The sequence below is a fragment of the Varroa destructor genome, unplaced genomic scaffold, assembly GCF_002443255.2.
Source record: "Varroa destructor unplaced genomic scaffold, Vdes_3.0 BEIS01000004.1, whole genome shotgun sequence".
NCBI classification, from domain to species: domain Eukaryota; kingdom Metazoa; phylum Arthropoda; class Arachnida; order Mesostigmata; family Varroidae; genus Varroa; species Varroa destructor.
In genome coordinates, this window is record NW_019211457.1 from 23,506,992 (window position 1) to 23,533,557 (window position 26,566).

A 26,566-nucleotide genomic window follows, 5' to 3' on the forward strand; every position below is an offset into this window, starting at 1 on the left:
GTATCAAGCTCAGATCGACTTCAGGAGTTAGTGTGGCCGCCATGATTTTGCATCCAAGAAAAGCGTCTGTTCTTGAGATCTGCCCGCAATATCGATGTAAAGGTCGAGAGAAAAAAGATATCTGGAGCATGAATTTGCTAGATAGCGAAAAATTTCCTGATTTTGAAGCTTTCCAGTTAAGCATGTTACAGATCTTTGCAAACCAAGATGTTTTATATTTCTTGTCTGGCAAGCGGCTGAGTGGTCCAAAGGCTAGTTATTCAGACCTTTACTAGAAGCTGGAAATATACGTTTCCTAGTGTTCTGTTGGAAGACTGATGCAGTAATCTCGGTTGAAGCCGAATGACGCAGTGTCTATAATACACACCTTACTCTTTCATATAATCCTGTTCGAGGTTCAGTCGATGCCTTTGAGATGGCCCTGTCAAGTGAACGTCGTCCTTAAAGATGCCAAATTATCTTTAAATAGAATATAGCGTCGGAATACTCAATAGGATCGTGGGCGCTCAAGTGATGGGAATCAATGGGCCAATTTCGCTTATCGAAGGTAGCAGATTATAAAAAAAAAAAATTGGACTACCTAAAAAATTTTGGCGGCTTCGGAAGTATATCACCCTTCTTAAAAATGGGGGAAGCATTGTTAATAAAAATAGGGCGTCCCCCTGCAGGTAGTTTTTGCCGATGATCAGGCATTTTTTTCGTTTCGCATGTTGTTAGAAGCTGAATCCCAGGCAACGTTTTTACACGTCCGAGAGGGCACTCGATCTATTTCTATTCTTGCAGTCTACTAATATATCAGATAGCCAGTCCCTGTTCATCAGTTTACTCATGATCAGCAAACATGTCGACGGCTATATTATCATAGTTTCCATAGGAACGGAACTCATCACAATTAATTTGCGCATTACTATCTACGGGAGACGGAATAGAGACGTACATATGGATAATGATCACATTATCCGTTTCGCTCAATTCCATTGGCGTTGATAGACATTTATGTTTTATGTTTTATGCGTCTTGCTATGGGCAGGCAGGTGGGTAGGCGCCCGCGTCCATCTCTGCCTACTCGGAGAAGAAGTCCTGGTAGTTTCTTTAACTAACATTGCTGGCAATAAATGGACGCAGATTATTCTGTTAGGTTCATTAGACAACATCAGACACAGTAGCAAACAACTGCTACGCTGTGAATGGTAAAGAGTCGGCTTGTGAGAGTTGGCAAGGTCACGGCTTGTATCTATCCTCACCTGCTGCCGCTTTCGTTTGATCGTTTCAACAGTGAGAAAGGGGAAGAAAAGGAACGCACTGCAACAGAATGGGGTGGCAGATACCCTCAAAAGCTTCTTATGCCAATGGAATAGTACTTACTACCATCTAGTAAAAGCAGCTATGTATGGCGACGTGAGCATTTGAGTCGGGCCCATCCAGAGCAAACGACTACTGAAATATAAGTCAAAGCAAGTGGCAAGAAAGCGATAACAGTTTTACACTGCGGCTTGTTCCCTGAGCTGTTACCACAGCCACTACTGCCGCCTGCCTCCCTCCTGTTACTGCTGCGGATGCCACTATTAATCCGTAGTTCGCCTAAGATCCTGTGATCTCTACGATATCGTGAATAAAATGTGTACCGTAGGGGGCTGCCTCTGCTGCGGCTATTACTACAAAATAATAGCAGATTCGCGGAAGGGGGATACGTGTTCCATACCATTTAGAACGATAAGTAGACACAACTAGAAGAAACAGCTACGAGAAAGGGTATCGTCCTTGCGAATAAGGGGAACTGGGGAAGGTGACAACCTAGAATCTAGTGAGATGAAAACCTTTCACGAGGATGCCACGTCGATCATCGCGGCAGCCATGGAAGCGCGCTCTATAAGTGTTTAACGCGTTGCCTACGACGCAACCAACGCCTCCTTTTCGGCCTTATTTGATCGGAGATGTAGGCATATGCATGGCGTACTAGCGAGCCAGCAGATCAGAGCTCATAAGAACACAAGCTGCACACCTGTTGTTTATATTTTCGTGCTCCTGTTATGCTTGATATGAAAAATGTATACTTGCGCTAGTAATTGTACGCGCAGTAGCTTTGCAATTTGTGGCGAGAAAATCGAAACTAAATAATAACGTTTCTGTAAAAAATTCAACTCGGTAAAATAGTAAGGTGTAGCACTTTTGTGTTTGGCCGAATATCCTTAGCCACATCAGGACAACGAGTCATCGTTGTCTCGGATAACCATAAAGTCGTAGCTACTCTACATAGTCGGATTATTTTTTTAGCTTTAAAGTAATTTATAAGTCTCATACTTTACCGTTATCTAGCGCAATCTCTACCGATTACTGTATCCCGACAAGCTTCTGCCAGGTAGCGCGAGTCCCTAGCAGAAAAAAGCTAGGAGGGAACAGGTCATAAGGTAACGTACATGCGATCTTGAAGTAACGGAGGCGCACTTAAGATAATTATTATTGAGACGGTGTTTTGAATATGAATGCTAGATGTGTTCTTCGAAGTCATCTGCTGGAAGCCGAACGCGAAAGACACAGGGAGAAGGGGCTGAGTAGAAAATTTTACGAGCGAAACTGCGGCTCTTGGAGAAAACGTGCTGGGACAAGATCTAATAACTTCCAAGATAAGCCCAGCACGGTTCCACCGTCATGGGAGGTCACCTGCCTTGTGCACTTGTTTTCTGTGTATGTCGTTTCAAATATTCTATGGGCAGTAACAGCCAGTCCTTTCCAAGAATGCAAATCAAAATTCTAACATAGGATATGTACGTAAAATCCATTACAACATATAGCACAAATGACCTACAGAGGTTTGCAAGTAAGCAACTTGATAGACCATCCCTGGAACAAATGGCGTTGATTCGAAGATGATCTGACTTGTTCTACTTGTCGCTGTGTTAATATCGTATTTGAAGATGATGCTTACTGTTCCAGTTTCAAACGTATTGTTGGATATTACCGGTAATGTACTTTGAGGGATCTCACCCTAGAACGTATCACTTCTAGGTAACACGCTTAGCAACTAGCGAATGGTGTTTTCTACGTTCAGGTATATAAGTGTTGGCTGTACGCGTTTTTTGCTGGCGCTACGCTAAAACACGTGCGTCGTTTATATAAGGGTTATTCGTTTTATCTAATCAGCCCTATGGTGAAATTTTTAGATAAACACTAACGAAAATAATCAGCTTCATAAACACGTCCCCATGTCTTGATCCAGGGGTACTAAGTTAGAGTTTATAAGAATCGCCATTTAGGATCGTGTATCGTTGACGATTTGTTTATTCAAGTCGGGTTAACTTTTTTCTTTTTTTAATTTAAAAAAGTAACTACGTTTTTTTTCTATGAAACGACTACTTACTCTTGGCATTACGACGATCTGAGGATGGCCAGAGGACACCTCATTCTCTAATTGTCTACTGGTCTTTGAAGCAACTAAAAGGAGAGAAGAGTAAGCATTCAAAGATTCCTATAATAACCCAAACGTTTGTTTTTTGTGGAACAGCATAAAAAGTGAAGAATTGACGGTGTATTTCCGCCAAGTGAATTTCTTTCAGGATACTACGCGCAATTAGCATGCATAAGCTTAGTTAGTGGTTCAGTGCATGAATCGGGTTCATTCGGGGAAACAGAAAATGGAAACCTAAGATTTGTAAACTTTAGAGGTTTATCATCAGGCTTTTAAGGATTATATCGCTGAAGAAGCTAGTTTACAAATTCTTGCATTGTTCACAATTGCTCATCATAGGCAGCCTTGGTGATTCCGTCAATTTGGCCAAAACATGAATCGCAATATAGTAAGCGTCATGACAAGATGAGGCAGTTTTGCGTTATGAGCAAGCAAATATACGTCGTTCACTTGAAGTTACTGACTGAACAGTTCCCGTCAGGAATAACATACTCTGAAAATAAAACAGTATTCACATAGGTAAACAAGGGATGTAGCATTGTAAATATAAAACAAGGATAGCTTGTCCATTCTTTTTCTAATTTTTTAAATCGTTAGCGAAGTTTCATATAAAATAAAGCGGTGTAACCCGACTGAGCAGTAGATACAAGCTTGACAGTTTGCCTGACTAACCTGGGCTCCTCCAAAAGTTCCACAATTTAAAGTCGACGCCGGTTGAGATGTTCCTAGATGACTCGTTATTCTCAATCAATGGACCTTTGATCCGTCCCTAACACCCAACCCCACCGTAAACCAACTGCTTTGAAATCATTATTTCTAGGCCACCGATACTTTTCAATTATATAATAATCCCTGCCAAAATAAATGGCTTTGCGGATCCTGAAATGCTCTAAATGTACCCAGTTTGGGTATGAGGCATTTAGGAAAAATTGCTTACCTACTAAACAGTCGGACGCAGTCGAATAGAAATTTAACTCGTTGCTGATACTGGCTACGGAGAGTAGAAACCCAGAGTTGGACAGAATGCTGATAGTTCTGGGTCGGACGTATCTGTGTAGATAGCGATTCTCCATTTACTCTAAAAATTATTGTAATAATCTACGGGGAATAGACACATCCAGTATTTATTCCCCGCTAAACCCAGCTTACTATGGTTAGCCTAAGCGTTTCTTTTATTCGAAGGACTGTTAAAGTGCCAGGAAAATATAAGAAAAAAAAGTAATATATTTACTAGGCTAGTAACGACTGAGGAAAGATTTCCGTTTCGTGTTGCAAAATCGCGTACCTGACGAGAAATGTCGCCACCACTTCGAAGCGACATCATGCGCCAAAACAAGCGTGTGGGGTAGCGTGAAATGCCATAGTATACTACAATTGCATACGTTGTCGCATAGGTTTTTATACTATCCACGAGAAATTAGCTCACCAATATACGAGAGCGGCCTCGAGACAATAATAACTCTACGACTTTACAGACCAGAGACTATGAATACGCCTAAGAACAGAAGTTTATCACCACTAACTTCTACTAGAGTATAGGTTCAGGTAAATTGTTTCCAGAGTCGTGAGCACTCCTTGTAACAGATTGGTAGCTAACGCATTTGCCTGCCAATCCTAGGTACACGTTGTGGTGTAGCTTTGGATTTGGACACAGACAGATAGCTTTAGCTTCGTGCTGGGACCCAGCTGTCCCACGGAATGCCTAGCGGCAGCGCCTAGCAACATTAGCGTCGCGCTCATGCCTCTTTCAGATAAAGACTGTAAGCAAATAGCAGCGTTTGGCCACTTTAGGCCAAAAAAAAAACGACAAACTCACCTTGCCAGCTTGAAGCACCAACTGAAGTTCGTCAGCGGTGTGTAGCAACAGTGAAGTACTATAATGTAATAAGGCAAAAAAAAACTCTAAAAGCAACTTCACCACCGTGCCCAGGGTCGACCGACGAGCTTGGTAGTCCCTTTTGATGCGGCGTGAAAGCCGGCACCTTTCAGATCTGCTAGGTCTTCTAGATCTACGAATATCGAAGACAAGCAAAAGGAAGCACCTTCGTCGAATGTGACTTGAGCTCGTGCCGTTATCCGGTAGCTTGTGTACTATTTATCTTCATTTCTATTTAATGGTGGCAGGGTGCACTTTTCTATTAGCTCTGCCGTCATGATAAGATCTATTCAATTGTCGCCGAAAAAACAGTTTTTAAAAAAACTGCTTTCCACGGTCAACGAAATTAGCCTGAACGTTTTCTAGCCTATGTATATAGCAAAAATAAATGCAGAGCGTGTTTAGCTATTTCGGGACGATTTAACAAAAATTTATTCCCAATGAATGTCTTTCTTTGACTTCTGGAGTTCTCAGCTGCAATAGAAGATACAAATCAAATAATTTATCAAGAAAATGATATAATAATTAGGATTAATAGGCTTTCAATTGTCCGAGTCGTTCTGCACTGTCATAGACCTATGGCCGATCGCCTTTAGCAGATGGTTATCGGTCGAGGTGTGCTTGTTGTTGGCTGAATCCTAGGTTGGTGTATACTCCCAAAGAGAAATGCTTGTCTTTTAGTCGGGTTTATTTATTATCTTAAGGTGAACTTTTTGTTCCGCAGTTCTTTTTGTTACATTCTAGCTATAGCTATTTTTAATAATGAACTTCAAAGGAATCATGACGTGAATGATCCTTTGCCTGCTTTGTTTCGAATCTGACTTTTTGAGCTTGAGTTTATTTCCGAGCTATACATATCAATGCCTTTTTTGAAATGGGTTTTGGGAAAGCACCGACAGCTTACCCGGATGCGCCTATCGCTTTACCTTCACAAAAACATTTGCTATAACAATGCTTGGGGTACCTATTGGACACTTCCGGCAGCGTTAGAACACGTGCCACGCAATAATACTTCGGACGAAATTAACACCAATGTGAGACATGTTTGGGTTGTAACAGATCTTTTTTTTCTGAAATCCATTATTCAGCATTAAGCCTACTGATACTTTCTTATACCCATTCCTATTGTGCGCGATAAAAATCACTCGTCCTTAAAAAGATATTTTTATATAATAGTTAAATGATGACGTTAGGTTAATGAGTACATGAGAAGGTGTGTGAGAACATGTGAACTTGTAAAACAAAAAAAAAAAACCAGTCAAGTTGACTAGTAGTGCTAGGTTAAGGATTAACACTAGCGTAATAATCCCTGAAGAGTTTATAATTCAATAAAACTCCCCCTTGCCCTATTATTAGATGACTGAACTATGCCCATAAAGTATTCTAACTAAAATTGCCGATCAACGTTTTTAAATTTAATAGTTCGATAAATATTTTTTGAGTCCGCGACTATCTCTAATAATCTCATTTGATTTACAGCTCAATATGACTATAGTGACCATTATAGCGTTTGCTTTTTAGGAAACATAACTTAAACAAAAACTTTCGTACTATATTGGCTAACGGTCGTCAGAATCAGGCTTGTGACTCCGATTTGCTTGGTCCACTTCCAGCATAGGGTTGTTTGCCCCGATCTTGACGAAGATCGTATGTCTGTTGTGTTTTTTGTTGGGCGCGTATTAGTTACACCTTTTACACGCCAATGAACAACCTGAACATTGCCCCAAACGCTACTTGTCTTATAGTAGTGGTCATTACAGTCTTCTTGTGCAGGCTATAGAGTATATGGCTAACTATTTCCGAAAGCTTTTTCTTGCAAACTGTTTAAATCGCTGCAAAGACCCACCAGGGTAGACTTGAGGTAAACGCGTCACTATTTCATGCTAAATAAAATCAGCCTCGCAGACCTTCGGCAAGAAAAACAATTCTATACGATGCGATACGCCTAACGGCTCCTTTCCAATTTCCATTCGGACTTACGAAGCATACGGGGATCAACGTCTTTCTAATGACGTCTTATTAGCTTGATGGCTTTCATTACTCGTGTGCGCCTGACAAGCAGCCGTAACTGTATCGCGTAATTCATTTACCAATCGCTTGTACAAAAGACAGTCCCGTAGATCTACCATGAACTTTTGCAGTGAAGCTATAGTTTGCTATGATTTGTTGAGATTAAAACAACATTATGGAAGCGAATCTCACGTGTGTGTCTACGATACGACGCATTCAGTGTGCTTATGTGCCCATTCGCTGACAATATCTTCATCTTTAAATTGTCCTTTCAGGCTATCTATCGCGGTACATATTCAGAGAGAACAGGATGTTGAAAACTCCTACTTCAGCTTTCTTGCAGACGAGATCGTTGTTTGTCCCGGGAAACTTTAATCCATACAGCTGTTACACGATTTCCAGGCCTCATAAGGTCATATGCAAGCAGAAAATCATCTAAATTTCAATATCACCGGTATCGAAGAATGAACGACGTAAAATAATGAATCACGATAACAAGCCATGTTTTCAGTAGGTTTTTTTTAGTTGGTCCCAACATGAGGCAGGTCTAAGTCCTGAACGACAATTCAGTTGAAGACAGGAGCAATGATAACCATTTCGTTGCAGCATTTCATTGTAATCACTCTATAGCTGCCTCAACCGGTCGGATTGTGTCTAGCCGTACGTGTCCGGTATTAGCTCAATTTTTCGCATAAGCTAAATCTTCAATATCGCCGCATCAAAAAGGCTTACATCGTTCGGGCACAGCTGAGAGATAGCGAGCCCTAAGGACGAATCGATGCTCGCTCCTCTGTACGACTCATTGCTGAACCCCTTCTACATAGGGTATAAAGAACCTATGACAGAACAAATTTTAGGAATAAATAGCCAAACCTCACTTAAACGTGAAGAGCAAATCATCTGCGGACAATTATATCTTCCACGTACTGTATGCCTATCATGCCATATTCGAGTCGAAATGCGTGAAGAGATCGAGGCAGGTGGAGTAGCAGGCACCTAACTCGTCATCGCAGAAAATTATTTTCTATACGTGTGTTCTACGGATCATTCATACTACACTAGCAGCAATCTTCAGCCATTCCCACGCATTTGCTTCTCAATGTATTTCCTACACGGTAATTCTACGCTGATCCCTTTACTGCAGGGCTGAAGACCATGTATGTCACCTACAATGACTAAATCGAGTTTGACTATTGCGACTATTAGTGCTCTCTTATTAGGTGCTTCTTGCCCAAAGAAAGCTTTCAGGGAAATTGTTAGTGTATTATATTGAAAAGTGTGCTATTAACGAGGCGATACCAGCTCATTTGACTACCAGCCTGACGATAGTCTAGATCGATCATCCATCTTGGCACCTGCGTGTGTTTTCGGTGTACACATATAGAGTGCCTTGAAAGGTGTCCACACTGTTCAACAGGCTATCAATGTACTGGTCGTGGTACAGCGTCATCGTACACATCGAAATCTAGCAGAAGTATTAGCTCAATACTATATGGAGTTTCAGTTAGGTCCGTGCACACAGTGTGCAATAACAGAAGTTCGAAACAGATCAAACTGTTGAAGATGTTCATACAGAAACACCAAAGAAAACAAACGATGGGGTTCAATCGGCCAAAAAAGGGTGCTGGAAATTCAAAGCGAATGATTCTGGAAATCAGGTTGTAAACCGGCGTCAGCAAATCAAGAATCAATCGCATTTTAGGATGTTTTTAATGGTGGTGATTAAGTGGCACAGTAAATCGACATAATTACACTAAATAACATTGTTTGTAGAAACAATATTTTAGGCAATGGATCACGCGGACTGTTCTTGGTCTGACAGTAAGGTCATCGGTGCTAATTACTAGAGTTTACTAAGGGGATCTGTTTGATTATGCATTTGGAAGGACTTTGGTAAGAAGACAAATTTGATTTCTAACAGGAGTCACCGTCTTTGTCCACCATAGTTGTCTCCCAATAAGAATCAGACGGATTGATCGAAGAGCTCGCGTTGCGTATCCTGTCTGTTTTTCAGACCTGACGCCAGCAGATTCTTTTTTGTGAGAAGATGAAATCTATGCTGGAAGATCAACTACACTGACAGATTAAAATGTCCCGATACGCCATAACACTAAATGAAATATTTCGTGTACATAAATAATTCACGAACGTCAGCTGGCGATATCTGGGACGCAGACGATCGATTTGCCATATTGCAAACAGTATATACGATGCATCACTAATGGATTGCAATAAATGCTGATTTAAGCAACATCAGCGTGCATAGGATCGGTGACTATATTCTCGGAGTAGTTTTCGTATACAGACCCATCAAAAAAACGATTCGTATAGAGAGTTGTAGCCAAATCGATCCGAGATGGGGTGTGGGTCTCAGATCGACCCAAAAACAGGCTAGACCCAAACAAAGTTTATCTATGTGTCACACAAGCATCCGACTGATAAGTACGCTGCATCACCGAAACTAGAAAGCCCCCAAAGTTTTCTTTCACCAGACGTATTGCCCTATTTCTTGTCCTGCAGTTCTTCATATCATCACCAACTTTATAAACATGCAAGTCATTTGGCAATCGATAAAACAGTGTTATTTATGCTAAATGATAGGTGGACCTTGAGGTAAAAGCACCCCATACGACGTAACCTATTTCAATCAACACCGTCAGCTTCATTTTTCGATACTGTAAATAGCAGAGAAGCAATATTAGAACATGTTAACTTGGCGTTAACATAAACCTACTTTATCTCATCTAAGTAGAAGTCTTATTCGGTAACTGAAAGGTTCGCTTTAGGATATACCATTGATCCGAGGTGTTACCTCGTGCCTGTACAGCCATCGATTCATTTAATCATTTTGGTCTAGCGACATCACACAGCCAGCTGCAACATAAACTGCAGATAAAATACACAGGAAGATTTCTCTTGTTCCAGTTATCTCGATCTACTTACTCCATCTTCTGTTTGCAAAGCTTTCACGCCATTGTAGTTATTTCATTACAAACAAGTTACAGTTTGTTCGATACCATGATGCATGTATCTAGCTAGCTAGCTAGCTAGCTAGCTATTTAAAGAAATAGCTGCTCCTGGCTCCGAAGGTGTTAACCTAAATAATCCTGTCAAACGACCTCGCTCTTGCATCTCTGTCGTCCCGATACCCCACTGCAGCTGTCACGTTCATTCATTATGATGACCTTTTATATTTACTTCCACATCGACATATCGTACAAATCCAACCACTCTTGTAAACATTACCTACCTTACATCAGTCGCAAAACTATAAGAATCAAATTTTTAGAGCACCTAACGCCTATCTTGTAAAGTTTGAAGACAAAACACTCTCAGCTATCAGTAACGGCTGGCGAAAAAAAGCATTCAGGGAAACTAGCCCGAACTAGCATAACGCTCTATAAAGATAGGAAATATCCCTTTTAAAACCATCCTATCGTCAGAAGTCCAACGCCCACCTAGCTCTTGGTGAAGCTATACGAGTTCATAAGGAATCAATCAATCAACAAAGGATATTCTGTATAAGCTATTTCAAATGAGCAAACAAATAGGTACACACGTAATAAACAAATATACAGATTTTTAGTAACATGGTAAACGGACACGCGGGCTTCGGCCCCTTGCTGAATTTGCCTAATCCGATTCGTTAAGTTGGGCTAACGAAAATCCTAAACCAAGTACACGTTAATAGTAGTTATTTCGCTGCCTTTCCTACCTTTCCCTAACCAACGCGTTTCTCTTTTTCTATAATTATTTCTAAGTTAACTAATTGACTTTGTTGTTGAGTTACTGCAGGTAACTAGAATCGGCCGTCGACCGATCTATGAGAGGGATGTACGCGGACCTGCGATTGATCGAATCGCTCCGATAAAGTCACCAAAACTCGAAAACATTTACGCATACTATACGAATAAATGAATAGTAAATATATTCCCTGGAAGTCGCGAAAGTATTATAAGGGTTTCCTTTTTATAATAAGTGGTTGCACATATGAGACTGAATGATATGGACTGAGACACGTTATTGTCTTAGTTCGTATACCGATTCTGTTTCCTAAAGCCTAAAGATATTTTACCGTTGAGATTTCTTCTGTTAGTTATATATATATTTGTAAACTTTTGATCTAGGAAAATGGTCTAGGATTTTCTACGAAAGTCAACTTCATATTATACTTCAAACTTTCAGTTAATATATGTAAAAAATTCCGTTGAGAAAAAGTTCAAAACGCTATGTCACTAATTAAATTATTACAGTAATAAATTTACGGTAAATAAATTTACGATATTTGGGTGACTCTGCTAGACCTGCCCCGCCCTCTTTCTTTCAAACACGCTACACGTTGTAGTTTTCTACAAAATGTAGCCCTATACTTGTAAACCTCTTGACTTCTTTCGATTCCCACAGCTTCTAGAAGTTTGCCGACGAAACGTTCGAGTGACGGTATCTGATAGATAGTCCCACGTTCTCATTTTAGTGTAAATGCAATTTCAATGAGAAAAAATGCCACAAAATAGCGCGCAGTTATTGTTATCGTTTGATATCTGGCGTCTGGCTATATACTAAGCAACTTAGCGAAACAGTGCACCGGTTGCAATAATGTAGGTTTTTTTTCACTCAGCGTTTTTCTGGCGCGATCTTCTAATCCGCCCGTTCTAATACGAACAAATATGCTTCGTGTCATACCCGGCCTCGCATAATCATCCTCAATTTAAGACCTAAACCTTTATTGTTACCTGGTTGTAGTTGTCCCGAGACCCTGTCCTATTAATTGCATTATTCCGTTGCAACTATCGAACTGTTTCAGTCTATCTGTTATTGTGTTTCAAGGAGCCCATGTCGACTTTTATATAGTTATCCTATCCTAGGGACCGGCTATCTTGTTGTCCTTAATGTATTGTCGCTGGCTACCACGTTACCCTGTCGTTGCTGTGATTTTGTCTTGTTAGTGGAACATATCAGTAATGTACACTTTGCTTCTCTTCTGACGCTGTCTTTTCCTCTGATTATAATTAGTCCGCTACTACGCTGCGCTATATCCTGCTGCCAGACAAATAACCTATTTCAGCCTTCAAATTACCAAGTAAAACAAATTTACTTTATCTGCATGCAAACAAAAACTCAGGTTTGGCACGAGGCTCCAGTTTAACAGGTTACTTAGGTCAAATCTCTTGAGCCGGTAATAGGTAGACCCCGCTTGTCCACTAGAACGGTGCTTTAAAAATTTTCATGTGTTGTAGCGTCCTTTTGAAAACATTTTAATCCTCTTCCAACTTCCATGAGGTATTTTATCAACTACCAAACAATCTGCTAAAAATCACAGTATTATCTTTGAGTCCCAAAATAAAATGTTATGCTTATTTTGTATAAATTTTTCATATACCGTCGACTGTCTGTCGTCATTTCATGTTAATCACGATCGTAAACACATGCACTGCACGAATCCGAGCATCGCAAAACAGACAGGTCTACCCGTGATACAAACGAGGTCAACCGCCTCGATCCCTGATAAAGCTCCCTTGGCCTTTTCTTTACCGGCCTCGTTGGAGCGAGACTAGCAAACGAGCAGAAATATCCCACCGTCCGCGGGCCCACAGGTGGTTACATTAAATGCCATTGCATTCAGCCCCCTTTACGGCGTAGTCTGCTACAGGTCCGTCAAGGGCTGCTCAGGCGAGCTCCTGGAATCCAGAGCCGAGCCACGTTGGCCCATAAACAGAGGAAAATACGAAAACGTATGTCAATGAGGGTGTATGCATGCGCAGAACAATATTGCTCATGACATGTTGCGTGCAGAAGGAATAACGCCGGTGGAAGGTGCTTAAGGAACGTAGTGGCTCTGCTAGCCGCTTACGCTTTCACATTGTCGCAACTATCGACAGCGGTGTGTTCGAGGCGGCTGGTGAAATGGCGTACTAAGTCAGTGCTTGTGGAAGAAGACAAATTGGCGGCGGCCGACCTGAAAAGGGAACGCCATCTATCCAAACTAGGACTGCGTTGGCGGATATCAGCTGGGCTTCATGCTCAAACAGTGTTTCGTTTATTCACACGACGGTAGTAGCATAGAAACAGAGATGAAATTCTGGGTGGGCGAAGCCATATAGGAACTCATGATTGCAGGCTAATGGCAGAGAGTTGCTGACGGTAAGAACGGCGGTGGCGAAACTGTGACGCTGGAGAGCTTATTAGTTAGCATAAATATATAAAAGAGGGAAGGATGATGGGCTTATTTCTGCATCGATGAACACCATGTGCCGCACTAGAGACACCGTACCATTCATCGTGTTTGCCTGCCACATAATATGGTAATAGAGCGAAACTGGATAAGTTAAGATAGCGAAAGCTGGTAGCGTTCATCCGCTGCTCATCCATGCACCAATCACATAGCTACTGCAAGTTCAAGGATCTCGTACAGTGGGCATTGCACAAAAAATGGCACTTGCAACCGAAAGAAGCAAGAAAGGGGAATTGAATGGCTGACCACCTAACCAGGACCGGGCTGAACCTATCAAACCACAGTACAACCTAGCTGAATGATATCAGAAGGTCTGATTGGATTTGAAAAAATGTTCCGCTAATGACCCTTGGTAACTCAGCATAATACGGCTACGTGATGAGATTGAATTGTTATAATAAGTTGGCTTACCGAAAAACGGCCGTCTGGTCGAGAATACATTATATATATATATATATATATATATAGTTATTCAGGTGATAGTGCGTCTAGAAAGACTGAAGTGTATGCGGCGACGCCGTTACCAATTAATCCTGGCTACCGTTTGGCATTGAGCTGTTATCTAGCAGCGTCGTACCAATTTACGTGCAGCCAGGGCTCGTCGTTCACGGTGAGTCCAACTAGAATCTTATCGGTTGATTTAAATAATCACTTAAGCAAAAATAATAAAACGAGTGAAAGTGAATGGACGTTTAAGCTGGAATTCATAAGCTGCGGCCTGTACAATTAGATGGCGGAACGCGTTCACAAAAGATAGGCCACGACGACGACGACGACGACAGGATGAGTTATTAGCTTATATTACTAGATGGTTATGCCCGAAAATAGCTACATGGCATCAGGGAATTTTCCCTTCATCTTCGAAAGATAGCATTCGTTATAATATTATATCGTAGACTCAGCGGTCCATACATACGGTACACTATGTGGCCATACGTAATAATTTGTCAGGATTTAGCTTAACTGGGTCCTTCGCTTCATATCACAATTGTCCATCATTGTTTGTTTATGAGGAAGTTAATATGCCATTTCGAGTTTATATCGGCGTAACAGACTGTGTTTGTTTTAAATGACAGTGTCCCTAAGGTGCTTTGTGGCGAAATTACGGAGCAAATAAAGCTTGTGATTCAGCGATTTTTTGTGATACTTCGGTATTACTTTTGCAGTAGCAGGTTTGTACGTGCACTACAATTTTGAGTTTTAGATAAACTACTTAGAAACGACGCGTTCGTATACAATAGCTCAGTAGTTACTGAAAATCTTTTCTGTTCAATGTCAATGTCAAGGCGGATCTGTGTACGTATGAGAGTTTAGTAAAATGTCTATTTGTTGCGTTACCGAATTGATCTGTTGTACGCAATATCAGGGCGTCTTCCGCGTTCAGCTCAACGCAAGTTTTCGTATACGCCTTCAACTGAAAATATACCGAGTACAGTGAGCCTTCGTACTCACTCTCGTGCCATTCTGCGATAAAGCCGTGTAGCAATATAGCAATAGTGGTGATAAAATACGGTAAACTGCTAATGATCGACGCGTTACGGAATGAAAATCTAGACGGTAATACGGCTGCATTATATGTGTATTTCTGAAATAATTGGATGCGGGGTTGTTGACGAAATTTATGAATTTATTTAATATGTAACTATTCCTTCTTAGGATCGACAGTCCAAACACCAGTCAATGGCTAAGTAGCCTTGGCATGTTTGAACGGTGAAGCCTCAGACGGAACACGGCTTCCCTGCTTGTCTCAAAATAGGCATATCGTATAGCCTTTCCGATAAACGGCACTTGATTGCCGTGAAGCGATAACTGTATAGAAAAAGGAAGGCCAACGTTATTAAAGCTCTGCAGCTATAAAAGTATGCATTTGTGTGCAAAATTACATACGAGCACCGTCAATCGATGGCACAATATAGATCAACCTTGGTGTTTCGGTGCCGTCCTCGGTTCCGAAAGATCCCCCAAGTGCATACTGCAAATTTAAAGTTCATTGCAAAAATTAGTCACTATCCAGGCATGGAACAGGCATAGGTAGAAAAAAAATGACACTAGGCGCTAAATTTCACACAGTGAAACAGCCTTTTATTTAACATAAGGGGTTTACATTGACCAATGATCTGTAGGTGTATGTTGAAACAGATTAGCTGGACGTTTGCCCTGATATGTACGACAAGTCTGAGATGATTGAGCTCACTTAGGATCGAGTTCATGCGGAATAAAGCTTGCCATAGAGATTCCATGGCAGGTTCAAGCAGTACCAGTTCGATTGTATATAAAATGCCTTTAAATGTATTAATAAGTTTTGTCTATAGCACGATGAAAACTCCGCCCCCTGTATTGGATGTTTGACATAGAGATTTGCATTTATATAGAAGCCGATGTTTTATAAGTTCATAGTAAATGCGTAATGAACAATAATATTGCAGCATATATATTGTGTAGAGGAATACATTATTAGTTGACAAATACACACAATTTAGCTGTTTTGTGCGCCATGCTAAGAGATAAGCGTTGTGTATACAAGCGCAATAAACCCTAGTAACACTTTTCAACTTGAGTTAGACGTAAACGTTGATTCGTATCGTCGTCTTTGCTTCGTTTGAGGCCGCTAAAAGCTCATTTGCTACCTAACCTAAGTATTATAAGAGAGAAAGGGCTGTGTGCTCCTGCCTGCGGTATAATGAGTTACAGCCAAGGAAAAACCCTTTTCTATTTCACTGATAGCGCGCGTCGCCTGAATTATACTGAGACGCTTCCATAACAATTATGGATTAAAAAAATGTATAACGATCATCATCTCTATACGGTATTTCACAAACAGTCAAGCAGTTTCTCAAGGGTATTCATCGCCTTGACTACGGATATATCTGACATTACCACAACGAATTCAGTTTACGGGAAAAGGTACTTAAGCAGGTGCAATTAGATAAAGCCTAGATAAAATTAATAACTAGTTTTCCATAGCACTCTCTAAGCGCTTGTTAAATTCCAAAAGGGGTGAACCATATAGTCCCGTTAACCTATCCACCTAGGGAGCCTGCTAACATAGGCGTAGAGCGGCGTAATTTGGTTGCGATAAAGCCATAGTGATATGTGCGTACGGCATAGTTACATCTTTTCATGCCTCCAAGGTTCTTGAATGTAGAATAACGTTGGGTAGGCTAACAGGGACCAATAGCTCGGAAGCGGTCCTCTCACTCTTGTTAGACGGGCTTGCAACTGGGGAGAGCAGAATTCTAGGCCCGCTGAGCGTCAGTATCTGGGCGTTATTTGAAAATTCAATCAGAACTTTTAAAGACTGGTAATTGTTCCTTTGCTTGCCCACCTTAGTATGACACCACCTTCGACTATAAAGAAACTGCCAACAATCGTAAACTGCTTTATAGGGTTCAAAAGTTCACATTGATATTCGGAACCTGCTCTTTAATCTAGAATCAAAATAAAGATTGCCTTAACGCTGCATGTATTTTATGTGGAAATTCCTATTGTAATGGTTAATTTTTATTTTTTAAGTTTATGATTCTTTTACATTTACTTATTAAATTGATTTTACGCGATGTACGCATTGCACAGAGCGTTTAGTACTTTTGCAGTAGATGATCCTATATGTTCCTTATGGTACCTTTAGGCCATCCAGCGCGAACTACACATTGCTTAGTTAGCTGCTATCAAGAAGCGGAGTATCAATCAATGTAGAAGTACAATATGGTCAATCGTTTGGCAAATCTTCCCTTAAGAGTTATTATTGATCATAGTGATCAATATGCTTGGTTAAATGGGCGTGCGCTCCTACGTGAAGACATTTACCTTAGTCATATATATATATATATATAAGCCTTTAAATAAAGCAGTAGAAATTAGCTTTTACATTAGATATGGATCCTCGTAGCACGTAACTGACTAATCAGAGTACGTTATCGAGCCCATTTCGCCAACATTTACGTGCTATTTAAAATCTGGCGCTTCGTTTTTTTGTACAGGAGAACGTATTTACGCTTCTCTTAACTTTGTTGCTTGTTTGGCACTTTGAAATAGCGTGTCGGTTCTTGGACTACATAGCATGAAGTATATGTATACATAAAAGCATCTATAAGTCTGCTATTCATGACACACGTACCCAAATGTATTACCAAATGTCGTCTTATCTCTTTTTCGTGTGTCAAAAGGTTACTTTTATAAAACGCACGTATAGAGATTTTCAGTAATGAAAAGCAGCATTTTGGAAAGCGTCTTCCTCAAAATAGTACCATGCCTCCCTCAGTATCAAATACGTAAACATCGACGTTAAGCAAAGAAGGAACAAGATGTATCGAATCGAAGGAACAGTTTTTCCAAATTGAAAGTTGCCGCTTAGATAACCCATATACTCCGGTTGACACCACTGAAGCATTATTTAGCCAGTACTAACCATATACTATTCATCACGGGTCTAACTGTGAGAGCGATCGTTCGTTTTTGTATGTAAAACACAGTTACTTAAAGTTTAAGGTGTTTCACCCCTCAGCCGCGTCCTCTGACACTTGCATAACTGTACTGCTTAACTTGTTGACACGTTGTAGATCAGAAAACAACGCTGATCCTAGGACGCGTTTACTATAACCGTTTCAACAGGGCCTGTTAGCCTATCGGCCTACACGACCCGCACTTAGGTGAGAACTTTGTTAACGCTCGAAAAACAGCTGTCAGTCTACGCAAATGCGAATAGGACAACGCGGAATGGGTCTTTTGATTTTTTCCAGAATAACTAATTCTAATTCCGTTCGCCAAGTGTAAATATCGTTTGGGTAGAGGCATCCCTCAAAACAAAATCGTCACATGTTCGACGGTAACGGATAACGGGGTGCATGTGGATTCGATCAAATTGGAAAATCGTGCAGTTCGTTCACATATCAAAAATGATGGAACAAACGCTTAGTCATACTTCCCATCGTAAACTCCATCATAGTATTTCTATTTACTTTCTGCGCTGAAGCAAAAAAATTTGCTTTCAAAAAGTTAACAGAGCGGACAAAGTAACGCCTGATGGCCGTGAAGGATATCGGAGCAGTACGCCGTTCCGTTTGCCCACATACTTTCTTAGGCTTATGACACATCTAGCAAGCTGCCTCTAGGCAAATAGAAATATTCGCGCGTCCGCCTTGGCCGAAGCTGATTGTATCAGGCGAAGGCAACGTTACGGTCTACCTAGACAACTGAGGATATGCAAATGAAGACAATCTTTCAATTTTGTCGCATGGACCGTTCATTGCAACCTTGAAAACCTGTCCGTCGGTAGACCCAACCCTCAAACTGAGGATAAACTGTCCAGCAGGAAGGCTGTTTATTTCGGGACTACGAAATTTAGATTCACTGTGTCTTTTTCTACTATTCTAAGAGATGCAATCGAACGCTGATGGGAAGTTAAACATCTTAAAGTGTCATTCAGTCTTGCACTTTCGGTGATACTGCGTGAAATAATGACTTACATTCATTTCCAGTGTACTCGCGATTTGCGCCTTCAGTCTTTTACATTCGCTAGACAACTTTCGCCCGTCCGTCTACTTATCTTTTTCTCATCTGTAGACTCCTTGGCTGACAGAAAATATTTAATAGCTGATCCGCACTTAAATCTCCGTCCGTTCAGCTTAGTTCACATGACGGGAGCCAGGATATACCACACCTGCTAGTTCCCATGGGATTGTGAGGTCTGCAGCTCGACGTCCCTGCTGACTGAGCTGAGTAACCGACGTCAAATAATGACGCAGGCCAGATAACATGACAAGAGCGATCCTAGTGCGGTTGCTTAAGGACTTTTCAAGTACGTAATGGCGTCGTCTATCCATCGCTCGGCTGTTACCTATTCAGTGCCCCACCAGCTCCAGAATTGCTTCGGGAACGATAACGTATTGGAAGGTATAGGGCAATACGCGTACGCAGTTGTTGCAGGTGTTCCTCTCACGATGGAAGATATACAGACTATGTGCGGCTCGAATATGAGAATCCCAGTGTATTGAGAAATGCAACGCTTTCCGGTAGTTGTTTTCGTGGAGGTGCGCTTTGTCCTAAGCATGCCGCAGGATGTACAGAAGTATCATCCTGACGCTTCTTTCTAAAAGCGTCTTTTCGGTTTGAGAAAATTTTCTAGATGAGCCACAGGCGCATGGTTCTGGTACGACGATGCTTGACGTCTCCGCGTATAGATCCTGGAGCAGACAAATATTAACAGCATTATAAGTTGCATTCAAAAGGCTGTTTCCTTGCAACTCTGATGATCGAAAATGCTGTTAACGCAACTTGAACCCCTTATGCTTTTACTGTTTTACACTCATACAGGTAATGAATACTTCTTAAAATTGTTCACCACGATCCACGAGACCCATCATCCGCAGATGTCTTCTGGGCCTTTGATCTGTCGCAGACTTGAAAGGCTAGAAGGCATAACCTAGTCTTAATGACCTTTTATTAAATAAAAAATAACTAGATTGGGGATTAGGGAAACGAAAACTGGATTTGATACAACCCAGACGCGTTGGCTTCCCATTGTCACTGCAAGCTTAGCCTGTGACCGGCAAATACAAATCTTGATTCGGGAAAAATATATTGCCCTACGCTATTTTAGTAAGCGAAGCTGTTCTCACAGTTAAGGGCGAAGGAGTTGCGACGATCGTTCCGTGCAACAACTAAATACGTACTTAAGTGCTCAGAGTAAAGTCGTTGTTGTCGTCGTCTATTTGCCTACAAAGAGTAGGAGGAGACGAAGCCATCTGATGTCCTGGAGCAGATTGCTCCTGAGGTCACTGAAGTTGCGGTTTCCTCAATAGTTGCTGCACACTGTCGCGGAAAAGTTTGCATTTGCTCCTATATATACAAAAATTAAATACTGTATCTTAGTCTCAACAACAAAGTTCAAATCCTGATGCAATGCTCGTTAAGACGAACGGGCCCTACATTTTACGCGGATACCACTATTAACCCTATCAGAAATAATCCCTTCTGGTTAAACGCATAGATCGTATAACAGCATTCGAGTTGGTGTGAAGTAAATGTAGACGCCGCATTATTTCGCCAATTTCTTAATGAAACCTGCTGTATGAAATGGCCCGTGGCTCCTTGTTGAAATGAATCTTTTTGGGTTTTGCAACTTATTTAGTTAAACATGTGTGAAAAAGTAGATTCCTTCCGGTGGCAGCTCCAATAAACTATATTCTGTGAATATTCGTAGAGGAAAAGTATAAACAAAAGTTCGATCGCTTTGCTTTGCAGGTAGCCAAGATAATCAGTTCTCAGAAGCAGGATGAAGTACTCAAAGTAAAGTATTGCTAGTAGCCGAGAAAAGCTATTAGAAAAACCGTAGAAGTTTCCAAAGGTGATTACAGCCCCAAGGATAACAGCAGGGTGTTCTGTTTGAGAGGAATGTAACGTGCACGATAAGCAGCCTGCGATCCTCGGATGCTTAGACGCGGGCAAAAAAAATGGTGCGGTGCTAAGTTAATTTTCACGTTTAGATGGCCTATGTGCTACATTTTTTAACGCATACTTTATACAGTCATTGAAGAGTCGTAAGTTCTGCAGTTACCAGCTGCCTTAAGCATTACATCGGCTGCCCTTAAATCCTACCCGTACGAGTCTGGCTTATTATTGGCAATATTTCATGTTGAAGACAAAAGTCGACGCGGCGTTAAGCGAGCGACAGTAAGTTACGTTTTTCTTTTGAAACGGATTAAGCATAACCCTGATGCACGACGCTCAGCGTGTAGACTATGAAAAGCATTTTTAACGGTGCCGTCATTGTCATATTTCTGTGACTTAGCGGAATAAATACTATACTTGAAAAACTTGCTTCGGCCTATGCTTATCCTACCAGAGCTTGATTCTGCTAGATGTATTCCTAGGCTCGTAATCGTCCTAACCGGTTTAGACTTCCTCTATCAGATCGTAAGGCGTATTTAGCTGGAAACATTCAATATGTAAAATCCTCAGAGGTAGCAATTCGATGAAGGCGAGGGCTGCACTGTCCATTTAAGCCGATTCCGGTTGCACATTTTAAACTGGATAATACATCGGGTGTCGTCACTGTGAAAGGAATTATACCATAGAAGTTGTAGAAAAATACCACTTTGATGCATGCTCGATTCGCTGCCACGTTCACAATCGTGTCTTTGTAGTACAGAAACGTGCTCATTGAAAATGCATGTTTCATGTACTGCAAAGCATGTTCTTGCCAAGATAACGATTTAGCCGAAGCTCGCTTCATGAAAGCAGAGACAGCATTTTTTTTTTGTAAAGGCTTTTGTGTATGTAGGGCCCAGCCAATAGCAGCGGCTCTTCACTGACATTCATCTAATAATGATATGGTGAACGGGAATCCTGGATAAGGTTTTCGAAGCACCATTGGACGGGCGAAACTTTTCCCACAGTCAGTGCTTGAATACGAACTAGAGTTAAGCCGGTCATCGTGGTATGAAAATATATTTCGAGTTAGATTGAAATCTTTCTGAAATTTGCCTGCGCTGTGGGCTTTCTAAGGATCTATCACAATCTGATCACAACTAATAAATAATCGTATTGTTAGATACTCGCTATGGCTGTTATTATTACCATTAATCACAGATGGGGGTTGTCTGGGTCCAAAGCTTGGGTAACCTTAAAAGCAAACTTTGACGGCGGTATCTGAATTGTTCTTATGGCCCGAAAAATTGCGGTTCGCGTTGAGATTGACATCTGGACATGTTCGTTAAAGAAATAAGTTCGTATGGCCCTTTAGAACGTGATGAACGTAACGCAAGGAATATTCGGAAGTATGTTGATAATACAGACGTGCACGCGGTCAGAATAAAGTAAACGCCTATAGGGATTGATCTGGATGTCAACTACAACTAGCGCACGATGCATAAAGCCAACCCCGAACAAGCTAAAAAAGCATGAATGACTCTTCTGAGAGAATGATTTTAGCACGTATTCCATAGCTGTCCTCAGAAAATAGTGTTTCAAATTATTTACGCATGGTAATGATCACGAAAGAGACATTAAGGCTTATAGTGCTAAAGCTAGGTTGAGTATCCTGGTTATCCTCTGTGCGTACTTTGTGGCCCTCACTGAGCCTCCGGTTAGAGATGGTGACATAAGAACAATAGTTCAAATAGTTAAGTATAACATGTGTAAGTATTACACTAGCAATGTATACGCAGAGGCCCATATACTTTTCTGTAAGTACATATTTTAAGTGGACATTTTTATGCAGATGATCCCCCGACTCTAGAAATAGTGTGTTAGTAAGTTAGAAAATGCGGATTTCATGTAAACTACAGTTGACAACAGCTACCCCTTCATTTTGTGTACATGTACCAGTAACCACGCAAAGACGATAAAAGCGATACTAGTGAAACATTTAGGTCAGCCTCGTACGGCTTCGTCTCCTAGAAATTATATGTTGCTCTGATGATTCTAAATAAGTTTTTTGAAAAACAGTAACATTGGTAGTTTATGAAGCTGATCTCTTTTAAGGATATGCGTAGGTCGTACGCCCTCGCTGGTACCTCGATTCGATCGTACCTTGCATGATAAGCTAAATTTTCAAGAAGAACAGTTCTTGATAGATAAGCATCCTTCCTTTTGTCCTTTTGTCCTTTACGAATAATGGCTAGCCGACAAAAAGAGGATTGCTAATAGCTCCTTCATTCAGCAAGACGCATTCAGAGATGCTGAAATTTTTGAAAACAAGGGAGCATGGAAATTAAGCATACACTGCAAAAAAACAAGGCATTTTTCTAATATAAAAAAGGGTCCAGCCTCAAGGGCATTCAATAATGGCGTCTAGTTAAACAACAGGAGTGATTTTTCTTAGTTTTTTAAAACCTGAAGTTCCTTTCAGCCTGAAATATACCATCGCTACCAATTTGTCCTTAACGTATAATATGAAAGACCGTGTTAGACAGGCTCCACCTGTGTTTCTTTTCATTTGAGCAATTTAAGCACCTTTCTTTGCTACTCGTCTGTGATGGTTTCTATAATAGCGTCTAGCTTAGCTAGTCGAACGGTGCATGGAGAAGTGATTTTTCCCATTGTGAATCTGCTCTCATGGAAGCTGTACATGTATTCGTGTAGTCGACAAAGCTTACCTTCTTAACAAGTGACACGACGTTGGTGGCAATCATGGTGGACCTGTTTCCTTGCAGTTGAACGGATGCAAAAATCATATGGCTCATATCAACCTGAAATGGGGACAAAGAAAAGACCACATTGTAAGCTTTTCCCGATCACAATCAATAGCTTTGTCCTAAGCAGTTCGTATTCAGAGTTTATCAAACGTGTTTAGAACTTGTCCGACGTAACGGTGCTCGCTGTTTCTAATACGATGCTTTATCTAATATACCGCGAGTTCTAGGTGCAGACCTAAATTTATTCTCTTATAACACACACAGTGTAAAATGACTTCGCTCAATTCCTTGTTTTGTTTTGCTGCTGTCGGCTTGCTTCATCATTGGAATATCCGAGTAAAAACTAACAAAACTGAGAATACCCTTTGAAAATTGCGCGCTTCCTTCGGCTAGCGGTCAAGGATCAAGCAGTATAACACTTTATTTTCAAATAAAATTCGACAGGCCAACGTGTTTCGCCGCTGACTTTGTTAACTTGAATCAAATTAATAAGTATGTGTAAGCATCTATTTTAGAAATGTTATATTCTTGGTAAAACTATGTATATACATATAAAGTGTAATATGTATTTCGTCCCACGACCCTATATACGCATTTAAAGCAACGTCAAAAGTCAATGAGAAAATGTCATGACTATGCTACTTATCCGCTTACGACAGTTTTAGAACATGAAGTTATGGCGTAGATTGGGTCGGCTTCGCGGTCCGGATCATCACCAGTGGAAGATTCTGTCTTTTGCCCATGTTGCTTTATTGTTTGTGACAAAATTGGATCTTACTTGCAGATGGTTACCCTAGCCCAGGGGACCGAAGTGGGGTCCGGCCTCCTGCCGAGCAGATAATAGCAAGAACCATACTTTTACTTTATATAAACTACAATATCGAGTATTTCTCTATTGTCAACTCAAAAAAACCCACCACATCGATCGCGGCACTATAATAATAATAGCGTCGCCATACCATACTTTTGTTGCCAGAGTGCGTGCCAGCGCCATGCACGGCGAGGAGGCGTGGCTACTTAACTTAAGAATGTAATTGTTATTTTTTTGAGTCTATTAATATAAATATACTGTTAAATGCAGGCGGCGCAATGGTGTATATATGCCTTTTGCATCCCGATATTCTACGTAGATAGCCGTACACAGTTGAACAGATAGGATTGAATTATACTAATCATACAGACTATGGCAATCCGATTGCTCGCCGAAAAAAAAAACAGTGTCGCGTATGCATAATATATAATTAGTAACTATAAGATAGATAGCCGATTACGACCATAACAGAGTTTCTCGTCAGGTGCGCAGTGATCACGCGCTGGCTGTTCTTCTCGTTGGTTATACCTAAGGGAAATGGGACCAGTCCCACAAACTTATCAAACTTGAAAAATAACCATATTTAACTTGCGTGACTTTTGCCAAACTCGAGCCATTAACCGCATCTACACTTAACCAGTCGTCTCACTGCGTATTATATTCTCTTGATAAGTAATGATCTGGCGGTTTGTAATTGATTGCATTGCAATATATCCGAATAAGCGAACAGGTTTAGGTTTAAAGAGTTGGAGCAAGTTCCAACAAGTACTTCGCTTTGGTCACCGATAAAGCGGAGTAGTATATATAAACGAGCCGACCTAAGGCGGATTGGAACCTAGTTACTATTACCATAAATGTAATTGTTATTTGTAATTGTAATTGTTAGTGTTACTTCTGGCTAGCAGAACTAGCAGAGGTTCTTAAAAATTAATTTGAACACTTCAGATTTTGCGAGGAGTCAACTAAGGCAAATAGAGAAGTAACTTTGTATTTCTGTGACATGTGTGCATTATTTAAAGTAAATTTACAGATATGCATTTAAGCGTCATTGTGTTTAACACAGCACACCTCAAAAAGTTCTCAGCAATTTCGCCAACAAGCTACTGTTACAAAATTCATTTAATTCAGGGTGGTCTTTTGAAGTTAGTATTAGTGTGCTTGATTATGAAACAATATTCCGCTGTTTCCCCATCATCAGTTGAACTTGTTCCACTATGACGAACGCCAGTATAAACTTACTGCAGGCTAGGTTACATCGATGGTAACTTCATAAAGATTTTTCATACGCTCTTACCACTACGAAGTAAATGGACAGGTTTTTTTTCGTACGTTCTGCTCTGATGGATATGTTTTCTGGAGTAAAATGCTTGTCCTGGCCTCTGAGACCAGGGAGGCTGGGGGATCCTTCCTCTGGAAGCGTTCCAGAAGCGTCAACTCAAGATAGCATAGAGTTTTAATTAAATGTTTGCTAATCCGCTCTGACAATAACATTGTCAGAACGGATTTTATCAACATCAGCGTGAGTCATAAATGCGTTCTGACGCGCTTGTAGAATCAAGAGAGGCAATATGTTTCTCCGATAACCGTATTTTAATGATTATAAATAGATCCAGCCTACTCTTTTGCTTCGTACCAAACTGTTATTTCTCGAAATCATTGCACATGCTCGAATTTTGCAAGTAAGCCGGCTTGCTACCTAAGGTTCGGTTCTGGTTCAGTAGCAATCGTCTTTCTCTAACTAAAGGTAAGTGCCTTCTTCTGCAATAGCAATTGCAGTTTTGGAACTTCCTTTGGTAAAAAACTAGTCGATTCCTAAAATTTCCCCGAAATCGGTGGAATAAAGACCAAAGATGGAAAACCTATGCAATGATTTTGGTGTGTATGTGTCATGCAACGCAGCTAAACGTTAGTTGTCATTAAAAACAACTATAGATTATAAATTATATTATCGGTCAAGGTGTAGAACTGAATTTATTTTACGTCATAATTTTACTTTTCAACTATAAACGTGCATTTCTAGCTGTAGCATTTAGCCTCATAAGACAATTGAAACCATAGTGTTACTTGTACTACTGTTTTTCGACATGTAATAAGT

At 40.7% G+C, this 26,566-nt stretch overlaps 1 protein-coding gene across 1 annotated transcript in view; it reads right to left on the reverse strand.

The window, feature by feature from the left end:
• Fife (regulating synaptic membrane exocytosis protein fife) overlaps positions 1-24,335 on the reverse strand; it is a 108,554-nt gene extending 84,219 nt beyond the window's left edge. The window contains exons 1-2 of the mRNA XM_086987601.1: positions 24,315-24,335; positions 23,622-23,714 (exon numbers count right to left, since the gene is read on the reverse strand). Coding sequence (XP_086843727.1) covers positions 23,622-23,708 — 87 coding nt within the window. The 5' untranslated portion in view covers positions 23,709-23,714; positions 24,315-24,335. The remainder of the gene's footprint in view (positions 1-23,621; positions 23,715-24,314) is intronic.
• Positions 24,336-26,566: the final 2,231 nt, after the last annotated feature.